The 18,920-nt window shown below is 40.4% G+C and overlaps 4 protein-coding genes, 1 long non-coding RNA gene and 2 other non-coding genes across 10 annotated transcripts; 3 read left to right on the top strand and 4 right to left on the bottom strand.

Annotated features, from left to right (window-relative positions):
* Position 1: 1 nt before the first annotated feature.
* Positions 2-3,571, bottom strand: psph (phosphoserine phosphatase). Its single transcript, XM_086035084.1, has 6 exons — positions 3,414-3,571; positions 2,150-2,296; positions 1,938-2,072; positions 1,351-1,496; positions 634-782; positions 2-531 (listed from the first exon to the last, which is right to left on the bottom strand). The coding sequence occupies exons 2-6, from the start codon at positions 2,287-2,289 to the stop codon at positions 421-423; spliced, it is 681 nt and encodes a 226-aa protein (XP_085891210.1). The 5' UTR covers positions 2,290-2,296; positions 3,414-3,571; the 3' UTR covers positions 2-420.
* Positions 3,572-3,595: 24 nt separating this feature from the next.
* LOC147144491 (uncharacterized) lies at positions 3,596-5,457 on the top strand. The gene is made up of 4 exons (XR_015087388.1): positions 3,596-3,749; positions 4,275-4,349; positions 4,887-4,972; positions 5,044-5,457. It is a non-coding gene; the product is annotated as an uncharacterized LOC147144491 (long non-coding RNA).
* Positions 4,063-4,192, top strand: LOC147144493 (small nucleolar RNA SNORA15). Its single transcript, XR_015087664.1, has one exon. It is a non-coding gene; the product is annotated as a small nucleolar RNA SNORA15 (small nucleolar RNA).
* On the top strand, positions 4,480-4,603 carry LOC147144492 (small nucleolar RNA SNORA15). Its single transcript, XR_015087665.1, has one exon. It is a non-coding gene; the product is annotated as a small nucleolar RNA SNORA15 (small nucleolar RNA).
* Positions 5,458-5,575: 118 nt separating the features above from the next.
* Positions 5,576-11,658, bottom strand: LOC147144490 (phosphorylase b kinase gamma catalytic chain, skeletal muscle/heart isoform-like). 3 transcript variants are annotated; one of them, XM_086035081.1, is made up of 12 exons: positions 11,577-11,658; positions 10,809-10,913; positions 10,060-10,195; positions 9,914-9,998; positions 9,293-9,471; positions 9,030-9,084; positions 8,852-8,917; positions 8,594-8,757; positions 7,231-7,321; positions 6,868-7,021; positions 6,644-6,769; positions 5,576-6,328 (listed from the first exon to the last, which is right to left on the bottom strand). In XM_086035081.1, exons 3-12 carry the CDS (start codon positions 10,091-10,093, stop codon positions 6,065-6,067), a joined length of 1,218 nt encoding a protein of 405 aa, XP_085891207.1. In that variant the 5' UTR covers positions 10,094-10,195; positions 10,809-10,913; positions 11,577-11,658; the 3' UTR covers positions 5,576-6,064. The 3 variants fall into 3 exon arrangements, with proteins under 3 accessions (XP_085891207.1, XP_085891206.1, XP_085891208.1); XM_086035080.1 differs by lacking the exon at positions 11,577-11,658 and having other exon boundaries at positions 10,809-11,561; XM_086035082.1 differs by lacking the exons at positions 9,914-9,998; positions 11,577-11,658 and having other exon boundaries at positions 10,809-11,557.
* Positions 11,659-12,394: 736 nt separating this feature from the next.
* On the bottom strand, positions 12,395-14,962 carry chchd2 (coiled-coil-helix-coiled-coil-helix domain containing 2). Its single transcript, XM_086036685.1, has 4 exons — positions 14,774-14,962; positions 13,891-14,128; positions 13,514-13,682; positions 12,395-12,736 (listed from the first exon to the last, which is right to left on the bottom strand). Exons 1-4 carry the CDS (start codon positions 14,821-14,823, stop codon positions 12,726-12,728), a joined length of 468 nt encoding a protein of 155 aa, XP_085892811.1. The 5' UTR covers positions 14,824-14,962; the 3' UTR covers positions 12,395-12,725.
* A 194-nt stretch (positions 14,963-15,156) lies between these two features.
* On the bottom strand, positions 15,157-18,676 carry LOC147144488 (tRNA-splicing ligase complex subunit FAM98B). Of its 2 annotated transcripts, none has more exons than XM_086036683.1 (8): positions 18,515-18,676; positions 18,215-18,330; positions 17,276-17,401; positions 16,910-17,160; positions 16,745-16,825; positions 16,522-16,638; positions 15,674-15,820; positions 15,157-15,591 (listed from the first exon to the last, which is right to left on the bottom strand). In XM_086036683.1, the coding sequence occupies exons 1-8, from the start codon at positions 18,556-18,558 to the stop codon at positions 15,439-15,441; spliced, it is 1,035 nt and encodes a 344-aa protein (XP_085892809.1). In that variant the 5' UTR covers positions 18,559-18,676; the 3' UTR covers positions 15,157-15,438. The 2 variants fall into 2 exon arrangements, with proteins under 2 accessions (XP_085892809.1, XP_085892810.1); XM_086036684.1 differs by having other exon boundaries at positions 18,218-18,330.
* Between the last annotated feature and the right edge of the window lie 244 nt (positions 18,677-18,920).

The following is an 18,920-nucleotide window of genomic DNA, read 5'->3' as shown; positions in this document are numbered from 1 at the left end:
CTGTAGTCAGTTTGTTTAATACTCATAGTCTTCACACGTAATACACTGCAGCATGTCTCTCGCGTGACTGTTTACAATTAATTAACCATACATAAATCTTTTCACATTGCACTTCCCATTGTGTAAGACTAAGTCTTAAATGAAAAAATGTGCCTAAAACAAAAATGACATGTTTAACCTCCACACAGACAGTGGACTTTTTTTTTTTTTTTTTTTAAATAGTATGGTCTCGTGGAGAAAATCAAGATGGTCGAAACCACATGAAGGTAGAATTGGTCGGACTAAAGTAAACCTGGTATTTGATTTAAAATCAGTTTACATAAATGGAGTATGCACAATGGATAAAACCATCAGGTGCAAATAACATTAGTAGAGTTAAAAAAAAAAAAAAAAAGAGTAGATGTACTCTATTTAGGGTCTTCAAATCTTTTCCATTTCTTTCAGCAGCTCTCCAAAACTTGTAACATACCACAAGCTCATCTCTTTAACTTGTGGCCTCACAACATTGCCACCAAATCCAATGAAGGCACTCTGAAGAGGGGAGAACAAAAATCAACCACATTGATTTACAAAACAATGAATACGAATAGAAGCCTGAATATTGAAATGAAGCCACACGGCGTTAACACTTACAGCTGGAGGGCAGGCCTCTAAATCAGTGGCTCCATCTCCAATCATCACCATTGTCTTGAAGCCGTACTTTTCCTTCAGCATGCTAATGACTTTTCCTTTGCCTCCGCTCTCCGCTGTCGGTTGGCTCTCGTCGAAACCGGCGTACTCGCCTAAACAAAACCACATTTCATCTACGACTTAAAAAGTAAAGTCATGATGTTGGGACATGTGAAGGAAAATGGTAGTAATTGACATCTGTCTGATATTCTGTCTTCAATTAACCTAACATGCATGTCTTGGGAACATGGGGGGAAGCCAGACTACCCGGGAAAAAACATGCACGGGCAAATCATACAAACTCCAAACAGAAAGGCTGGAGTCCCACTGTAATAGCTCAAAGTGGAAATCAACCCAAACCTTTTTTTTCAAGAATATGTTCTTTGCAAGCCCAATACTGGGAAAAAAACAAAGCATTCTGAGCAATATTGCATTTGTGAAATAAGAGTGAATCAACCTATTTTTAGCTATCTCAGGGGGCGGCCATTTTGTCACTTCTGTCGACTGAAAATGACATCACAGTTGCTCAGGTAACGACCAATCACAGCTCGCCTGTTTTCTGAAGCTGATCCATGATTGGTCGGCCGGCAAAAAGGGTAGAGTGCCCACCTCTGTTACCCAATTACCCCATAAAACAAACTTACTGAGTATCAGATGAAGTCTCACGAACGGTACTCTTACCGTTGAAGTAGAACTTGAGTCGGTTGGCATAGACGTTTTCTAGAGGAATGTTTAGCTGAGTGGCCACGTGTTCCACAATGCAGCGGAAGCCACCTGAGATGAGGAACACCTTGATGTTACGCTGGTGTAGGCGGTCCACAAGTTCCCTGGATATGAACACGAAAGGAAATCAATATCGACACAGCCGCTATAATGGTCATAACATTGAAGAAAATACACCTCGAATCAATTAGTGAATCAATCAGGGGTTGTGCTGTACTCATACAAACACCACACAGGATGACCTGATCCAAGATTCGAATCAAAATAATAATCACATTAAATGACGGATTCAAAATGGATCTTTTTCATTTATTTAAAGACTTCCAAGTGTATGAATGAAACATTTTAAGCAAACTATAACTATTGGGACAACAAATTGAACGATTATCGGAAAGGCTACTGAACATTTAATAATGCCTTGGAAAATGTTCTCGGCAAAATAAATTTGGGTGGCATCCCCAAAGCATTCTCGGACTTTTGAGTACTTTTCCGGGGAATGTAAGTGAGATGAAAGAAAACCTCACAATGGGGTTTGCCTCTCGTACCTGATACCTGGGGTCAGCTGTGGCGGGTGGTCTGTGATCAGTTTGTTGACCTGTTCTCTGGAACATTTGATGATGGCGAGGCGCTCGGTCAGGGCTGATTTGAAAGTCATCGAGCCACCCATGGCTTTACGAGTCCTAAAACGTACAAATGAAGTCTAGTCTCATGTGGCGTGATAACATTGAGGAAAACATTAGTCTCGCGCAAGATTTACATTTCAGTGACTGCATCCCCCACGCCACAGAATTTTGCCAGTTCATCGATGCCTTCTTCTTTGATGACCGTACTGTCCACATCAAAACAGACGGCTTCTGCTCTTCTAAAAAGTTCTTTTGTCTGTGACATTGTGGACATTGCAATGCTGCGAAGAGAAACACGGTACGGTCAATATTAGATGACTTAACAATCAAAAAAAGGGAACATTCCAATAGGGCTTTTTTTGCAGTCGTTGAGTTTTAATTGAAATAATCCACGTGTCAACATTTGCCAGGCTGAGAACAGATCTAATGGAAACGATTAGCATTAATGTAGCTGTATCTCTCCTGTACTTGAGTATTTCTTTTTCTGATGACTTTTCCACTTTTATTTCTCCTCTACTTTGTCAAAACGGGCTTGTTGCAGATGATGGCACAAAGTAAAACAGCCAGTTTGGATTCTTGTAAGGCAGATAAAAAAAAAGGTAGGCCTACGGCAGAGACATGGAGCAACGTGGACCACTACCTTATTTAAAAAGTTAATAAAGGAGCGAAACTTTTTTTGTGTGCAGATCCGGGTTTTTTTTTCATCAGGCAAAGTTATTAAAATGGGTATTGTATATAATTGACAGTAAAAAAAAATCATTTGTACTTTTACAAAAGCACATGTCAGAGCGTGTCCTTTCTTTTATTTTAGTTGGATCAGTACTTTTACTTTTACCTGAGAAAGTGCACTTATATCAAAGTGAAAGCACATTTTACGCCGCTGACATTAACGACGTCATCAACTAAACTACACGTGACGTCTAATGTACAACAAAATCCTGATGGTAATAATTCACGTCCAGCCCCCAGTGAAGCGGCAAAAGTATGACAAAATCGCTCCGATCTTTACCGAGCGAGTGCCTTATACGTTGCATAATGCGGAGCGCCTAAACAAAACATACGAAGGGGCCATGGTGGACATCATCTGCCACTGTTGCGTCACCCCTCACACACACCATACACATAATATGGTGTTGCAACGCTAAATTAAAGAAACAACTAAATAGAATAATGCAACGAAGCAGACAATCTGATGACGAAACCGTACATCGCCATGCATTTCTGAAGAACCGCTGACATTTGATAAAGTTAACCAGGTTGTGTTCACCGGCCCAATCCATTCTGTTTTCACTGTGCAGTCAGTTGACATCAGTTGTTAATGTGGATGTGAAACGAATAACAGGGTAAGGGTGACGTACAAGAAAGGGAAACTCAACCAAATACAAATACAATACTTACGGGATGTAGCAGCGGCGTCAATGGACCGGAGCCAGCTTCAGGAAGCGCTGCACAATTCTGCACAAAAGCATCAGTTGGTGAAAAATGCAGAAGAAGAGCAGGACTGCAAGTTACACCAATCAGAGTGAAGCCGGTTAGGGACCGCCCACTCTCCTTGGATTGACGTCAGAACCCCTGACCAATCAGGGCTCCGATATCAGTGATCCATCCCCGACATCACATCAGGCGGTCTGCCACCATACTGCCACTCAGATTAAGAATGAGAAGTAAGCGAAAGCGGCAATGAAAGAACTACAGAAAGAGACTTTCTTCAATAAAATCGGATGCCTTTTTTAGGTTTGTGTTACGTTGGCGCTGGAGTAAAGAAAGATGAAGGTGTATTTCAGTAGAAAAATTAACGTTAACTCGTGGCTTCTAAATTGCCTTGGGATTAGCTTTAGCCTGTTAGCAACGTAGTTCAAGCCTCAACTGGGCCTCTCGTTCTTGTAAAGCTATACTGTAGCAAATAAACTATTATCGACTTGGGAAAAAATGATTTTATGAAATGTCAACAATGTAAATACTGTACATTAAATTTGTGAACGTTTTTTTCCTATGTATATACATATATATGTAACTGGGAGCATTGGCGGACAACACGTGTTTGAATGCATGGCCGAATTCTGATTTACACTTGAAGTGGTAAATTCAGTCAGACACCATGCGAAATAAATTTTCACACAGACTTTACAATGAATGAGCAGCCAGGTGGCTCATTCTGCTGTCAGTGATTTACATTTTCATTTTACAAGGAAACATTTGCTGTGAATAATTACGTCTTACTGTTAACTATTACTTACTTATCTTCTCGTTTTTCCCCAGAAAATCAGCAAATATTGTTTTGTGAGCCGAAGAGCACGCCAGGCCAACATTTCCGCTTCTGGGTCTCAACATGAGGTGCACGTTCACAATCCATTGGAATCCAATATAAAAGCACCGAATGAATGACAAATAGGCAGTTAATATCAACAATAAGATTCAGACGAAAATGTGTCATTATTGTTAATGACAGACAAACTTGAAGATAGCATGGCTGAATTCTGTTCCAGCTCTGTGTTGGACACAGTCAGACACCATGCAAGAATATTGCCTCATTTCTTTAAATTTTGGGTGAATTCTCTTCAGCTTCATCCATCAGAATAGAAATGAGTAGGCTACACTGATACTCTTGTGACTTGTTTTCCTTTTCCTAAATATTCAGTTTAATCAATGGTCTTATGAACATTAGTACCCTTAATGCAAACAATGTGCACGTTATGCAGTAGTAAACTTGGAATATCTGACTCCCGTCATATAATTTATCATGCCCACTTATATGAGCGGTGTCCCAAAAGTTTTTGGCCCCACCTTAAAAATAAATACACACCACTGCTATTTTCATACAGCAAATTGGCAAACTCTTGTGTGACTAACAAGATGCTTCTCTATCACCAGGGTTCAATTCAACACGCCAGTACTTTTCCATTCTTGATTCAAGGGACCCCTTGAAATGAAGACTGAATTGCGTACAGTAATTACAGGTAAGTACTTGCATTTTTTGGGGGGGGGGACAACTCCAAACAAAATAAATTTTGGGCGTATTGTTTTTCAGGATGAAACATTTTGAACCGGAAGTCAAAGCATGCAGTGGAAGCGTCTCGCCAACACACACAAAAATTCATCACGGCGTGTGTGTTATGTGATGTTGAAGGAGTAATTAGGGTGACTACTTGCAAAATAGTACAACAATAAGTGTCGAAAACAAAAGTGTAACTTGACTGTTACATTGTGTGGTTTTCATTTCCATAAACATGTTCTAAAACTGACGTTTGTCAACAATTTACGTTCAAGCCATTAGGTGGGGCGTGTACTGAGTTTGTCACATCTCAACCAGGTACCCACCAGAAGGTACCACCGTGTCAGTTATATTTAAGTATGTGTCAATACGTACATGGTGTAAATTGTATTGATTATTGCTTTATTCTTGTAGAAGTGTCAGAAAATAAACATTTTTGGTAATAACTCAGTTACACAAAAGTCTCAAAAGTGTCATCACCTGATTAACTGATAATTGCTCTACATACAACTTCCTCTTTAAGCGATTTCCCTGGTTGAATGAAACACGAGGCAATGACAACTAAAAGTTGAGTGTATTATTGAAATATTTAATCACTTCCGCTTTTAAAATGCTAATACATTAAAAAAAAATCACATATTAGGTAGCAAAATTATATTCTGGCATCTGTTATGAAATCCACATATTACAAGTGATGACGGCTGGCTCAATTTTTTATAAAGATGCACAGTTAAAACTTTTTTTAACGATGGGCGTGGTGCAGTGTCTAATCAATCCAGATCCAGCAGATGGTGCTGTTTTAAATACAAAAGGTAATTTGTCCGAAACAGCAGTGAGTTGCTTGATAAATAATGTTTGTGTGTGGACAAAAAAAAAAAATCAGCATTTTAAAAGTCAATTCTATTTTAATGTGATGAAGCAAAATCGTTTTTGTTTCCCTTCATTTGCACATGCGAGCTAGTTAGAAATTTTAGATTTTTTCATAAAGTATTACAAATCTCTCGTTTTTTGTTTTTTTTGGAGGGGGCTTGTCGGCGTCAGGACCAGCCGTTTATTATCAGAGGTGTTGAACTGGCTCATCCGCCTCTGCCGCTAACGACAACAGGATGGCCTTGGGAGTGTTCTCGAAAAGTGCCGCTCTGTTCTGCGTCTGGCCCTTCTTGACCCAGTGGCCGTAGATCTTGAAGGCGCACGCGTCAATGAGCTTGCGAATGGGCTTGACCGCGTACGGGTCACTTTTCATCACCTCCTTGGTGACGGGTTTGACTCTGCGGTAGTTGCAGTAGATGCGCATGGTGGCGAGCACGGTGATGCAGATGACCTGATGGGAAAAGTAGCATTCTTTAAGGTACTGGTTTTCTGCATTTGTTTTGCTCCAGCACCCATATATTTATTTATTTAAAGCGGAAGCCAACCCAAACATATTTTTTTTTCCAGAATATGTTCTATGCAGGCCCACGAGTTGAAATTTACTGCTCAACTCATATTCCACAAACACAATATTAATCAAAATGCCTTGTTTGGACTTGTTTAGAGTGAAGTTGCAGAGAATATATTCTTGTAAAGATTTTTTGGGGTTGACTACCTTCTTTAAGAATCTAATGTAGCTTTGCCACAAAAGCGCTTTAGAGCTCACCTTGAATTTTCTGTACGGGCTCAGTTGTCGGACTTCGTCGACCACATACTGGGAGAAGAACGGATGGTTCAGCACGTCCACGGCTGTGTAACGCTGCCTCGGGTCCACCACGAGCATCCGAGAGATCTGACAAAACGTCAAAATGAGTGTATATTTTACCGTACGGCAATTTATATGGAACAAATGAGGTAAACCGATTAGAGAACGGGAATAAAGTCTCTGACCAAATCTTTGACCGTGTCAGAGCGGTCGTCCCATTCAGGGGATGAGAAACCGTAATCTCCCGCTAATATCATACGCAGCATTAGCATCTGTTTCCTGTGCCAGAAGGGTGGGGAGCCAGCCAGCAGTGTGTACATGATGACACCCGCACTCCATCTGCAAAGAGTGCAAGCACCACAGCAGAAGGCATTTAGAATAGCAGGCGCTTTCGTATCACTTACATGAGCGAGTAAATTAGACTTCTTGGAAGGGATGTAGAGCAGTAGAGCAAGGGCGTTTAGGTCCACAAGCCCATCAGAAATATCAATAAATGCATTTTATATCATGATTTTTGCTGTTTTGAATTTTTGTAATGGGAGTCTCACATGTCTACAGCCGTTTCGTATCCATCGTGGCCAGAGTCCATAGAGCACTGGATGATCTCGGGAGCAAGATACACAGGAGTCCCACACACCTCTGCAGGAAAGACAAACGTTTTAGCAGAAAACGCTTTTTTTTTTTTTTTTTTTTCAAGAATATGTTCTATGCAAACCCCCTAGTTGAAACAGGGCATTCTGATAAATATTGCGTTTGTGGAATAAGTGTTAATCCACTTGTTTTTAGCCATCTCTGGGGGCGGCCATTTTGCTTTCTGTCGACTGAAAATGACATCACAACTGTTCACACCGACCAATCGCGGCTCAGATTCAGAAAACCGTGATTGGTCGTCGTGAGCAGCTGTGATTTCATTTTCAGTCGACAGAAGACAAAATGGCCGCCCCCCAGAGATGGCTAAAAACAAGTGCATTTTGCTGCTTAATTTATATTCCACAAACGCAAAATCAATCAGAATGCCGTGTTTCAACTAGTGGGCCTGCTGGGAACATAATCTTGAGAAAAATATGTTTGGGTTGACTTCCGCTTTCAAGCAACAGATGTCTCTTTACATGGTGTCAAATCAGTGTTTAAGGTGCTTAATTATGTAATTAATTCTAGCAATAACAATAACAATTCTGATATCTTAAAAATGTCCTCAAATGGATGGGCACTTATGGACAAGGGCTTACTCTACACTAGCATTTATTTCCGATTCCCTTTAAAATTGCATACACTGTGAGAAACTGTTGGCAAGCTAAGAATTAGGATTTTATATATACAACATATCAATCCCCACATATTGTGTAAATAATTCTTATTTCAATGCAAATATTTAGCTATGGGCAGGATTATGATGACAGCGGAGTAAAGTGACATGTTTGCTTCATCTTCTGTCATAACAACATAAATAGTGGCGCCATTACCCTACTTCTGTCCATGATCTTTCCCTTTAATTGATTCACTGATTGTTCAGGTTCAACCATGTCACCTAAACAAGCTATTTATTCAATTTGTAACTATTTAATGTGGCGGCAAATCACTATTTGACCTATTTGCTCTGTGACAGATAGACTTGAGTATCTTGTTGCGTCCCAACCTTTGTAACTTAATGACGTGCGACCAGATTGAACTCTGATTTCAAACAGCTGCTGGGACATTTGGAAAAGTTGTTACATTTCTTTTTTAAGAGAGTGCAAACATGCTCAATTAAAACATCTGCTGTCTTCATGTTTTGGTGTCGGTCTGCGCTTTATAACGATATCCTAATAGATCACCAACATATCTCCGCAGCTGTGAAGGACAGACGACTATGGCGAAGATACGTTTCCCCTGGCGGGACGCCCTGATCGTGTTTATGAGTTGAGCTCTAACCTTTAAGCTTCTGTCCCGATTGGATTTGCACGGCGAAACCAAAGTCTGTGAGTTTGATGTGCATCTGGTCATCCAAAAGGATGTTTTCAGGCTTGAGATCTCGGTGGACTATGCTGTGCTCGTGGAGAAAGTGAACCACATCCATCAGAGCGCGCATGATGTTCCTATAACCGACACATGAAGAACTCGGTCAGGCTTGTTGTGGTCGAGGTATGACAGTAGACTGTTTTTTGAAAAAGTCCAAATTTGCTCAGCGACCTTGTTTCCTTCTCACTCAGAGTCACTTTCTCGGTGAGGTAGTCAAAAAGTTCACCCTTTCTCATCCTGGGATGAAGGAGACAAGTCGTGAAAGGAGAATAGATTTAACATTCTTGGAAGTAAATGAACAGTGTCGAATAAGGTTCGAAGTGCAGGTTTCTTGCTTGTCTTTACTTACAGGTCGAAAACCAGGAAGAAGAATACGTTGGACTCGTAGCAATCTTTGAGCTGTACTGCAGGGAAATGTGTCAAATAAAAGATACGTCAAACAATTAACGCAATTGCCGTTGATAGTCGCGATAGCAAGTGACAACATTTGTAATAATTGACCACTGAGAGTAGTTTGGTCGTCCAACAACGCCCCAAAAAAAAAATAAAAAATAAAAAATAAAAAAAAAACGAGGGTGGAGTACAATTTAGGTGTATTCAAAATGGACTTACTAATATTCTCCCGTCCGTAGACTTTCTTGAGGATATCAATCTCCTTCATCGTAGAGTCCCTGATCTCCTCGATCTCTTGCGGGGTCATCTTGTCCGAAGGGGTGATGTCGATGATCTTCACGGCGTACTCCTGGGACGTACGTTTGTCCACGCAGCGGCGCACCACGCTGCTCACTCCCCTGAGGACAAAAACACCCCGCACGTCCAATCAATATGCCGTCACCAGAAATGTTCGAAAGAAATTACAGGCAACCTGTTTGCCAGCCAATCCTAGCTACTGAATCACTACTCTGTATTATGTATAAACTATACAGCGCATTAGAAAGAAGGTCAATGGATGAATGATGCATGGAAAATAAAGCACAAACTGAAAATGATTTGCAGTGTTTGTGAATATATTTTTTTCCATCCAATTTTGGGGCATTTGTCGATTTTTGAAATGATTATTTCCCTCATTCCAAATGAATGAAAAACAGTGACGTTATGTAAGCCCCAATCCATAAAGCCTCTTTGGACACAGAAACAAAACACGCACGACCACGACCACACCAACAAATGTTCCTTATGTAAGGGGGCATGGAGGGAAATGACAATTAGAGCTTTCATTCTCTGCTCACATGCCTCAAGCGATGTATAGAACACCATCGAGACAGATGTGGTGGGGCGGCCGTCTCAGTAGATTTACTTAAAACGACGAAAGGGCATTCTGAAACACAATCATCTCCAATTAAATTGCTTTCAGTATGTCAGATACTTTTTGAACCTACCTTCCCAGTATCTCTTTGGGCTCATACTTGTCATAGAACTCCTGGGCGCCCACCCAGTCGGGGATTTCCTCCTCTTTGGTCATGATGGAGTGATCGAAACAACAGCTATGCTCTATGCATCCACGCTACAGAGAAACTAGAGAGAAGTGTGAAAGGTCATCACATAATCCCACAGTATAGAGTATTTCTTTAAAAGGGTGTTTTGTGATACACAAATGCTTTTGAACCTTTGGAACCTAACCCTAAATTCTATTTCTAGTACAGCTGATCTGAGTTTTTCGTGGGCTATGGTAATTATTTCACTTGAGCTCATCAACAACAAAAGAGCACATTACATAACAAAACAGGATATGGCCAATCCATGAATTAAACAGACATAGCAAAGTAACAGCGGTCAAACAGCAGAGAAATGTTGAGGGTGAGGGTGACGTTTCACAAACAAACAAAAAAAACAAACAGTTAAGTTGTAAGGTTTCGCATACTAAACTATTTAACCGAAGAAACTATTTTATATTCATGCATGCAATACAGACGATAGCAATTGGACAAAACAAAAAAAATGAGGAGGTAGTTGTTAATTTTGCAGTGTGTTCGCACTTTTCTAACTTAATAGCTAAAAATGTTAGCTGGATGGTTAAAATGACAGGCTTGGTGCGAGGTTCGAACGATAACGCGTCCGTTTTAAACGATACCCGCTTGGACAAATTGGAGTGAAAGGAACTAGAAAGGAGTTAGGACGGTCCACTCACCGCGTTCCGTCTCGCCGAGTCCCTCCTATTAAAGGTTATCCATCATTGCGAGGCACAGGGCGAACAACGGTGGACGGCGACGCTTTCCACAGCTTTGCGTAGTCGCTGCCATGACAGGAGCTCCGATGTCAGACACCAAAAATAAACTGTCGCTTCCAAAGCGACCACTCTTTCTTAGTATCTGCTTAAAAATCAGAGCTCCTGAAATAACCTTGTCAACCGTCTTGCGTTACTTCAAATGTAAACTACTGTACTACAGTAAAGTCTTAAGACTTCAATACAATCTGCACGTCTTTTTTTTTTTTTTTTTACATAACTATACATGACTTCAGACCACTGTACTTGCTTCAAATGACAACTGCACAACTTAATAGACCCATGTAAAAATGACTTTATATTAAACTTCATAGGCTGTACTACATGACTCTCATGGAAGCAACATTTCAGATCATGTGGGTCACAATACACCCGAGATAAAAATTCACAAAGTAGAAAACAATTTATTTGTAAGTATTGTAATTATATGCATGGTAGCAATAATAAAATATGCATATGAGTTGCAGGTAGGATTTTGTCCTCTTGGGGTTGTAGTATTCGTGACTTTGAATGTGGAGCCTTGCCTGTTGACTTGAGAGTAATATGTTAGTGTAGAGTTAGCTGGGTGTTAACTGGCTAACCCATTAGCCAGTTTGCATGACAAGTGACTCGTCAGTCAATCAAGCAGCGTAGCTAGTGTATGAATGTGCTCGTGTGGATTATGTTACTTACCGTTTGTTCGAGTAAAGCGATTGAAAGTGTACCGGCAGCTGTGTTTGGCCTTGACCACCATGCTGGTACAATTCATTCAGCTAGTGGTGGTAGGCTATAATTACCGGTAGCTAATGATGTTTACCATAGTTGTTCAAGTTCTGCTTTGCAGTAGACACATTGTATTCCTAAAGTGTGACATTTTTTTTTCTTGGCAACTCTTGTCTTGTTTTATGGTGATTCTATTAGAGGACTTGTGGCTGAGACCAGGTTTCCTTGGAAGGTGGGAAGCACATGTAACTCCAGAATGCATTGATAGCCTGAAATTTTCTTTATATTTTACAGATTCATGACACCAAGAGCCTGGTGCAGGTGTTCTTTTTATAGACATCACATCACTGGCATAATTGTCAGTACAGTACCCTTGTTAAAAAAAAAAAAGTTACAATTAAAGGTCACAGAAAGAAGTCAAAAGTGACAAAACTGGAATTTGTCATACTGCTTATTGTAATCATATCATTTACAGCTGTAATGTGAAGCCTAAAAAAAGAACAGTCTCAGTACAGGGTGCCTTGAATGTCAAATATGAAGATTATGACATAATGGGAGCAGTTTGCCCACACGTGTGGCTCAAATGCCAGTTGACAGGTTGCATTGAGCTTGATTGTGCAGAGTATGTTTGTCCAGACCTTTTTTGGGTCTACTAAAAAGCTGTGCCTTTGTGACATCAAAATGCAGGACATTTCCCGTTAGTATGCACAGTGGGTTTGTCTCAAGTGACATTGCATGCATCCTGTTTTAGTATACTCCCATAAATTATGACAGACAAAACGCGGGAATCTTGTTTTTCGTCTTCATGATCCAAATGCTTTAATGTTTTTATTTCAAGCAGCAAGTTTTTGCAAGTGCTATTGTTCTAGAATAGAGGAATTTCTAGCACTGTGAATAATGAAATGCAACCACAACAAACTCAAAACAGCAATATATATATGCATTATCGACATGTGACTACAAGCTCTTCTGCAATCTCACGATTGAATGGACTGATGTTGTCTGAAGATGATAAACTGTTAAATAAAATTACATTTGTCAGGTGTCGTTAATTAGTTCGCAATGTCCGGCAATAGTGAGTTCTGAGTTCTCCTCCCCTTCAAGGTTTGTGGACGTAATTCAAGACAGCCCTGTTGGATGAAAAAAACGTTTTTTTAAATGATTAACTGACAAAATCTATATGAAGCAACACGTACACCCTCCTCCATCTCTCGCGCACGTAAATGTCAACATATTACATCAGATGACTACATCATGCAGCCATGAGGTAAATGCAGGCTGTATGCAACAACCTTTCAAAATATTTTGTCGTATAATCATGGCCAAATACATTTGGAGCCCTTGTGCTTCTGTCAGATAATGCCCCACTGTTCCCAGGAAAATAGTAGCACCTACAAATTTTTTCACTATTCCCGTTTAGTTCTTCTACTTTCTCGCTCTTCAATTTTTCTCTTCCGTCCATATGCAGGGTGGTTGGCTAGAGTACCATGGGCTGTGAAATTCGTCATGTTGCACACGGTAAGACAAGCACTTTCTGATCTCTGACTTGTAGCCTTGAGATACATGTTTCCACATCTTTGCTTTTCAAATCCTCTGATATTTTTTTTGGGGACAATGCTCAATGTGGTACACAGACACACAACGCTACGGTTGAGTCACCTTTTCCCAAATTTATAACAAGCTTGCAAGAGTAATTTCTAAATTGTCAGCACTTGTTAATTGACGCATGTGAGTGTAATTACCAATTAAAGGGTTATGCTGGCAATACACATATTTGTTACAATTCTGCATTTTTGGGGAATTCTGTGTGGCATGATCAGTTTTGGCTTTCTATCGCTGTGGTGCATCTGACAGAAGCTCAGAGGTGCCAATGCTTTTGCAATCTCATGCTGTGCTTCCACACTTACCATTAGCGAACTTGCACTGTTTGAGCACCTCGCTGAAGCCCTCACAGAGTTTAAGATCGCTTTGCGATTGAGCGCAGTCTATGAACTGTTTGAGCTCATAGGAACAGGCTTGCTGCTGGGTATTCTGCTGCTGGTATGTGTGTTGGTATGGCTGGGCTTGGTGGGACTCCTAACACATACAAAGCAGACGATTACAACCAATCAAGAGCATTTATCTGAGTTAATGTGATTTATACTATGGGTATTTTGACAATTTGGAAAATCCCTTGACTATCATAAACAAGTAAAGACAAAACTTAAGATTTCAGCACTTAAGTTCAAGAATCACACTCTGACCTTTAGTTAATCTATGAATGGGTAAAGTGTTGTTTATTAACCTGGTATGTGACATCGGGCCGTGCAGGCTCCGAGCTACCCCCACTGAAGGCTCCTGTCATCGCATGGCCGAGAGTGTGCCCGACCGCAGAACCCACAGCCACCCCGGCAGCGGTTGTCGCCATCTGGGCAAACATACCAGGCTGCCTGGGTGCTGCCGCTGGAGCAGCGACAGCGGCCGGAGGTGCATGCATTGGTACAGGTGCGTGAGAAGGAGGGGGCGGCGGTGGCGGCGCTCGGCTGTGAAGAGAGACAGAAAAGGTCGACTAATGGCACCAAGACTTGTTTTCTGTAGAAACAACTGACTTGGTGATACAAATGAAAATGCAGAACAAATACGGAGCAATGTATACCAAACAACTCAACTGGGTCACTTTAAAGGACGTGCTCAGCTTTTTAGCAGATCTAGTTAAAATTTTGTTTTATTCTGTTCAAACAATGTGAGGTATACACTAATGAAGTACCGCACGGTTACCCAATGACGTCTTTAATCATATTAGACAGCTTATGCAATATAACCTAGATCCCCACTACGAATTTGATTTTCTTGTAGAGAAACTTTACTAGTAGAGAGGAAAAAAAAGTTAAATGGAAAGGCTTATTTTATGGACCATTATTTAGCAGCGTCACAATTTGGTAACGTGGTCTGGTCAACAGCATGACCTTGATGAAACAGTTGTTTCAATACGACCAAGCGCACCAAATCCCACCCAGCAGTAACATTTACACAACTATAAACGTACAACTTCTAATTGAAATTGAACCACTTCGTGTTAGAATTTTCCTTCGCCGCCAGAGTCCAGCGCGAGAAGGACAAGCGTTAGCATTTGACGCAACTGTGGTCACGTTCCTTAACAATTCATAACCAGAACATTTAAACGTTACCTTGATGGAGAAGGCATCCTCGATGTTCGGCTTCTGCTTCCTCTCGGCATGATGTCAAAATACACAACTTCTTCTTCTTTACAATGAATTTTATGTTGAAGAGCTCAGGTATAACTACGCGGCCGTTTTCAGCTAACGCTTTTATCTAGCGACCTTTAGCCGTTCCGGAACTTTCAGTGTTACATCATTTATCTCACGGGTAACTTCCGGTTTGATAGAAAACGCGGTTAGTTTCGTCACTATTATTTTATTATTAATTTTTCCAGGTTTTGCTAAGGAACTCGTGTACAGTACATACCTTTTTTATTGTAACGTATTAATTCAACAAGCTAAATACACATTTGTAAATATGATAACCATTGATGAATTACATGACAAACGTCAAAATTCTGATTCATCTTTAATCTGCGTTAGTGAAAATATAATGTATACAAAATCAATTATCATTCCCATTTATACTCCACCCCACCCAAAAAAGATTACAAAGCATATTGGGTCATATATTTGCACACTACAGGAAATAACAGCCTGGTTTAAAAAAATAGACAATACAATACAGTACAAATGCATATAACTTAGAATTAACTATAAATAATTACTTCTTATTTAATGTGATCTTTTTTCCCCTGAAAAAAAAATGTCAGCAAAGCTAAAGGGAGTGCCTGCTAATCCCTTTTCCCCTTCTTCTTTTTATTTGGATTTTTATGCCACTGATGGCGTCCGCCACCATGTCCTGATCTTCGCTCTGCCCAGGCGGGCATAGGTGCCTCCATTTCTCCTGGCCGTCCTCCTCTGTCCGGTACATGGCCCATCATTTTCTAGTCACCAGAGAATAATTATCTACCCATGAAGTTTCATTTACAATTAAAAAGCAGACTTCATAGCAGTTTACTCTTTTACCTTGTAGACATTTGTACTGGCTCCAGCTTTGATTGGCTCAATGCAGGATTGATCCTCTCTGCTAGCCAGTAGAAGCGGGAGGGACACTCTGGATGAAACTGCGATGGTTGCAAGGGGAGGGACTGAGGCGACTGCTTCACTACGCTCCTGCGTATGAAAAAGAGATACTGTCATCTGATAGAAAGATTCATTATTGTTATTTACACAGGTCTTGGATTTCTTTGTGTGTCTCGGGGCAAGCTGTCCGAATCCATTCATCCTTCCATCTATTCTCTATCGTACTGCTCCTAATTAGTGTCATGGGTGACAATGCACAGTGAGACCAATTTAAAACCAGTGGCAGGTGACAATTAACTGTGAACACTTTACCAGGCCAAAATTGGCCATTTGGAGGATGGGGAGCTTCACAAAACAGGTGAGCTGTGATTGGTAGCTACCTGAGCAACTGTGATGTCATTTTCAGTCAACAGCAAACAAAATGGCTGCCCCCTGAAATGGCTAAAAACAGGTGGATTGTGCTGCTGAACTCATATTCCACAAACACAATATTAATCAGAATGCCGTGTTTAGACTAGTGGAGCCACAAAGAACATTTTATAGTAAAGAAAATTTGGGGGTTGACTTCCTATTTAATGTTCAATTAAACAAGAGATAAACATTCGCTAACACAGCCTTGATTGAACGAGTTTAATTTACTTTATAGGGAATACTTTATAAAAACACAGCAATAATTATAGAGTATGGAATGAATTTTAACATTCTGTGAATCATAATTTCATGCTTGACTGTAATCCATTGCCCTAGTCATGTCATTTTTTTTTTTTTAAATTGTGCTTGGACATTCCTACCTTTTGTTTTTCTCCCCATGCAAATGACTCAAGTGAAACCTGAAAGCGTTTCACCATCATTTGCTGCCGACAGCCATAGTCGTCGGACAGAACTCGATTGATCTTTTCCAGCTGCCTCTAAGGAATAAATACATTAAGTAAAAAGTGAAATAAAAATTAAACGACAGAGAAATAGTTACTGGAGTCAAGTGTTCCTCAACTGCAGAATGTACGAACAGCATACCCACTGCTCTGTATTGAGGACGGCGTGTAGCAGAGGCTTTGTCATGGCTTCACCTGGAAGACGAGCAATCCTCGACTCCACCTGCATTGTACATAAACTAACTATGACATATCTTGGCAGTCTGTAATGGCTCATGTAAAGCCTCTCCTCCGCAAAGCAGCTCACCTCATGCAGCACATCAGGATATTGAGAGGATGAATCCATGTTAAGAGCGTGAAGCAGTAATATCCACTCGGCCTGCATCTCAGCCGTCCTTGGGTTATAGTTTGTATCATTTCCTTCACGTTGTTGACAAAATGCTGTCATTTCCTCCATTCTTTGCTCTTTTGCTGCCTCTTCTCTGTCGGGTTTATCTTCAGAATGCAGCTCTTGATACTTGATTATGTGCGCTGCTTGCAATTCTGACACAAGGAACTCTGCAGGGTTTCAACCAACATTTGAGAGGTTTCTGACATCAAGTCAGGCTTTTGGGGCGGGATATCTTTAAAAACTCGCGTGTACTGCCAAAAGCCACTTCTTATTGTTTCTCACCAGTGATTCTGTAGAGGATGGACGGCTCCAGAATCTCTGAGGTCAGCCCGGTGAGAGGAGACTTTAAGTCGGACAGGATATTTCTTAGCTCTCTCACTAGCAAGACGCTACCTCTCCCACCTGAGTCTAAAGTAAGCAAACAACATTTTGACTGAGCACATTTGGGAGTTGACTAGGGCTGGGCGATATGACTGAAAAGTATATCATGATATAAGTGTTTCATATTGATTGATGTCCATTTCTATATTGTTTTTTTTCCCTTTCTTTTGTCAAACTTGAGAATAATGACCCGGTTAAAATGAAATTAGGTCATTTTATTTTAACATAATACTTAACCTTTAATAAGAGGTCAACATAACTGTGAAAGAGTGAAATAAACTGGTCAATATCAAGATTAAATCAACTGCAACTGTTATTCGTTACAGTACATCAGTAGTTCTCAAAGAGTACCATTAAGTTTTGCCACCAGTAGCAGTTGAGCTCTCTCTAGTGGTACGTGGAAGGATCAATGACTTAAATGTTTGAACTAGGCATGATACAGCGGCTTTTTTATATATCCAGCTCCATACATTTAAGTACAGTGCAGTTGCATTCAACTTTTAGCGTTGAATAGATTTGCATTAAATGTTTTAGATGTTTGTTTTCGTACAATTTTATTCACCTTTTAAGTGCAACAGATTTTAATTTAATCATTAAAGTTTTTTTATTTTTATTTCATGATATTTAAGGGCAGGGTGAATGTTCAAATTATGCAGAATGTTTCTGTGGCTTACAGTAACGTTCAACATTTTAGGAATGAAACCTCTGCCTGTTTTTTTTTGTGTTTTTTTTTTTTTAACAATTGGGCCTAGTACGCCACTGTTTGAAATCGAGGTCACAACTGCTGACTAGTGCATTAAAGAGTGGGTAGAAATGAGTGTTTCATTGTATTGTACTTTCTACCTTGTCCTTGAAGCTCCGGGCACAGACACTTCAGCTGGGAAACAAGCCAGTTTAACAGTGGGCATGGAAGTTCATCACATGTACATCTCGACAAACACAGATCACCCTGGTACCTGCGCAGTGAATAATGAGAGAAGTATAAACTTTATTCACTAATCACTAGAATATCATGAAACATGAAACACATTCAACCAAGCTTGTGTTGTGCCTTTGGACTGACTACTCGATGCACGATTATGACCAATGGGGAGTTACGGGACTGCTCAGATAACACAACTGCGGTTAAATATTACTTACCCTAACGCTTTAATTGCAGAAATAATCCGGACTGTCCTCTCCATTTTTTACTGACACTGTTTCAATTTGAGAACTGAGTCATTCACGTGCAAGCGTTGACGCATGTTTTGAGTACTGACATTTACTTCCCTCACTTCCTCATTTTCAGAAAATTAATAACAAATTGGTTGCACATTGCCACCTGCTGCCCGGAGAGTGAACTGACAGGAAGAAGTACTGTACATCCAATGCAGTACAGTATTATACTGTACTCATAATTACAGAAAATGTATTAACAGGATGGAAAGATACTCTCCACCAGAAAACACAATTTATACGCATCAGACGCAGCTAAGACAATGGGTAGCATTAGGAGCCATAATGCACTTTGCGTGTGTGTGTCAGTGTGTGTTTGCTCGCTCCCTCC

The sequence above is a fragment of the Filicampus tigris genome, chromosome 7 (assembly GCF_054856515.1).
Source record: "Filicampus tigris isolate MCC_2025a chromosome 7, RoL_Ftig_1.0, whole genome shotgun sequence".
Taxonomy (NCBI): domain Eukaryota; kingdom Metazoa; phylum Chordata; class Actinopteri; order Syngnathiformes; family Syngnathidae; genus Filicampus; species Filicampus tigris.
Note: the sequence above shows the minus strand (reverse complement) of the source record. Positions and strands in the feature narration are given on the sequence as shown.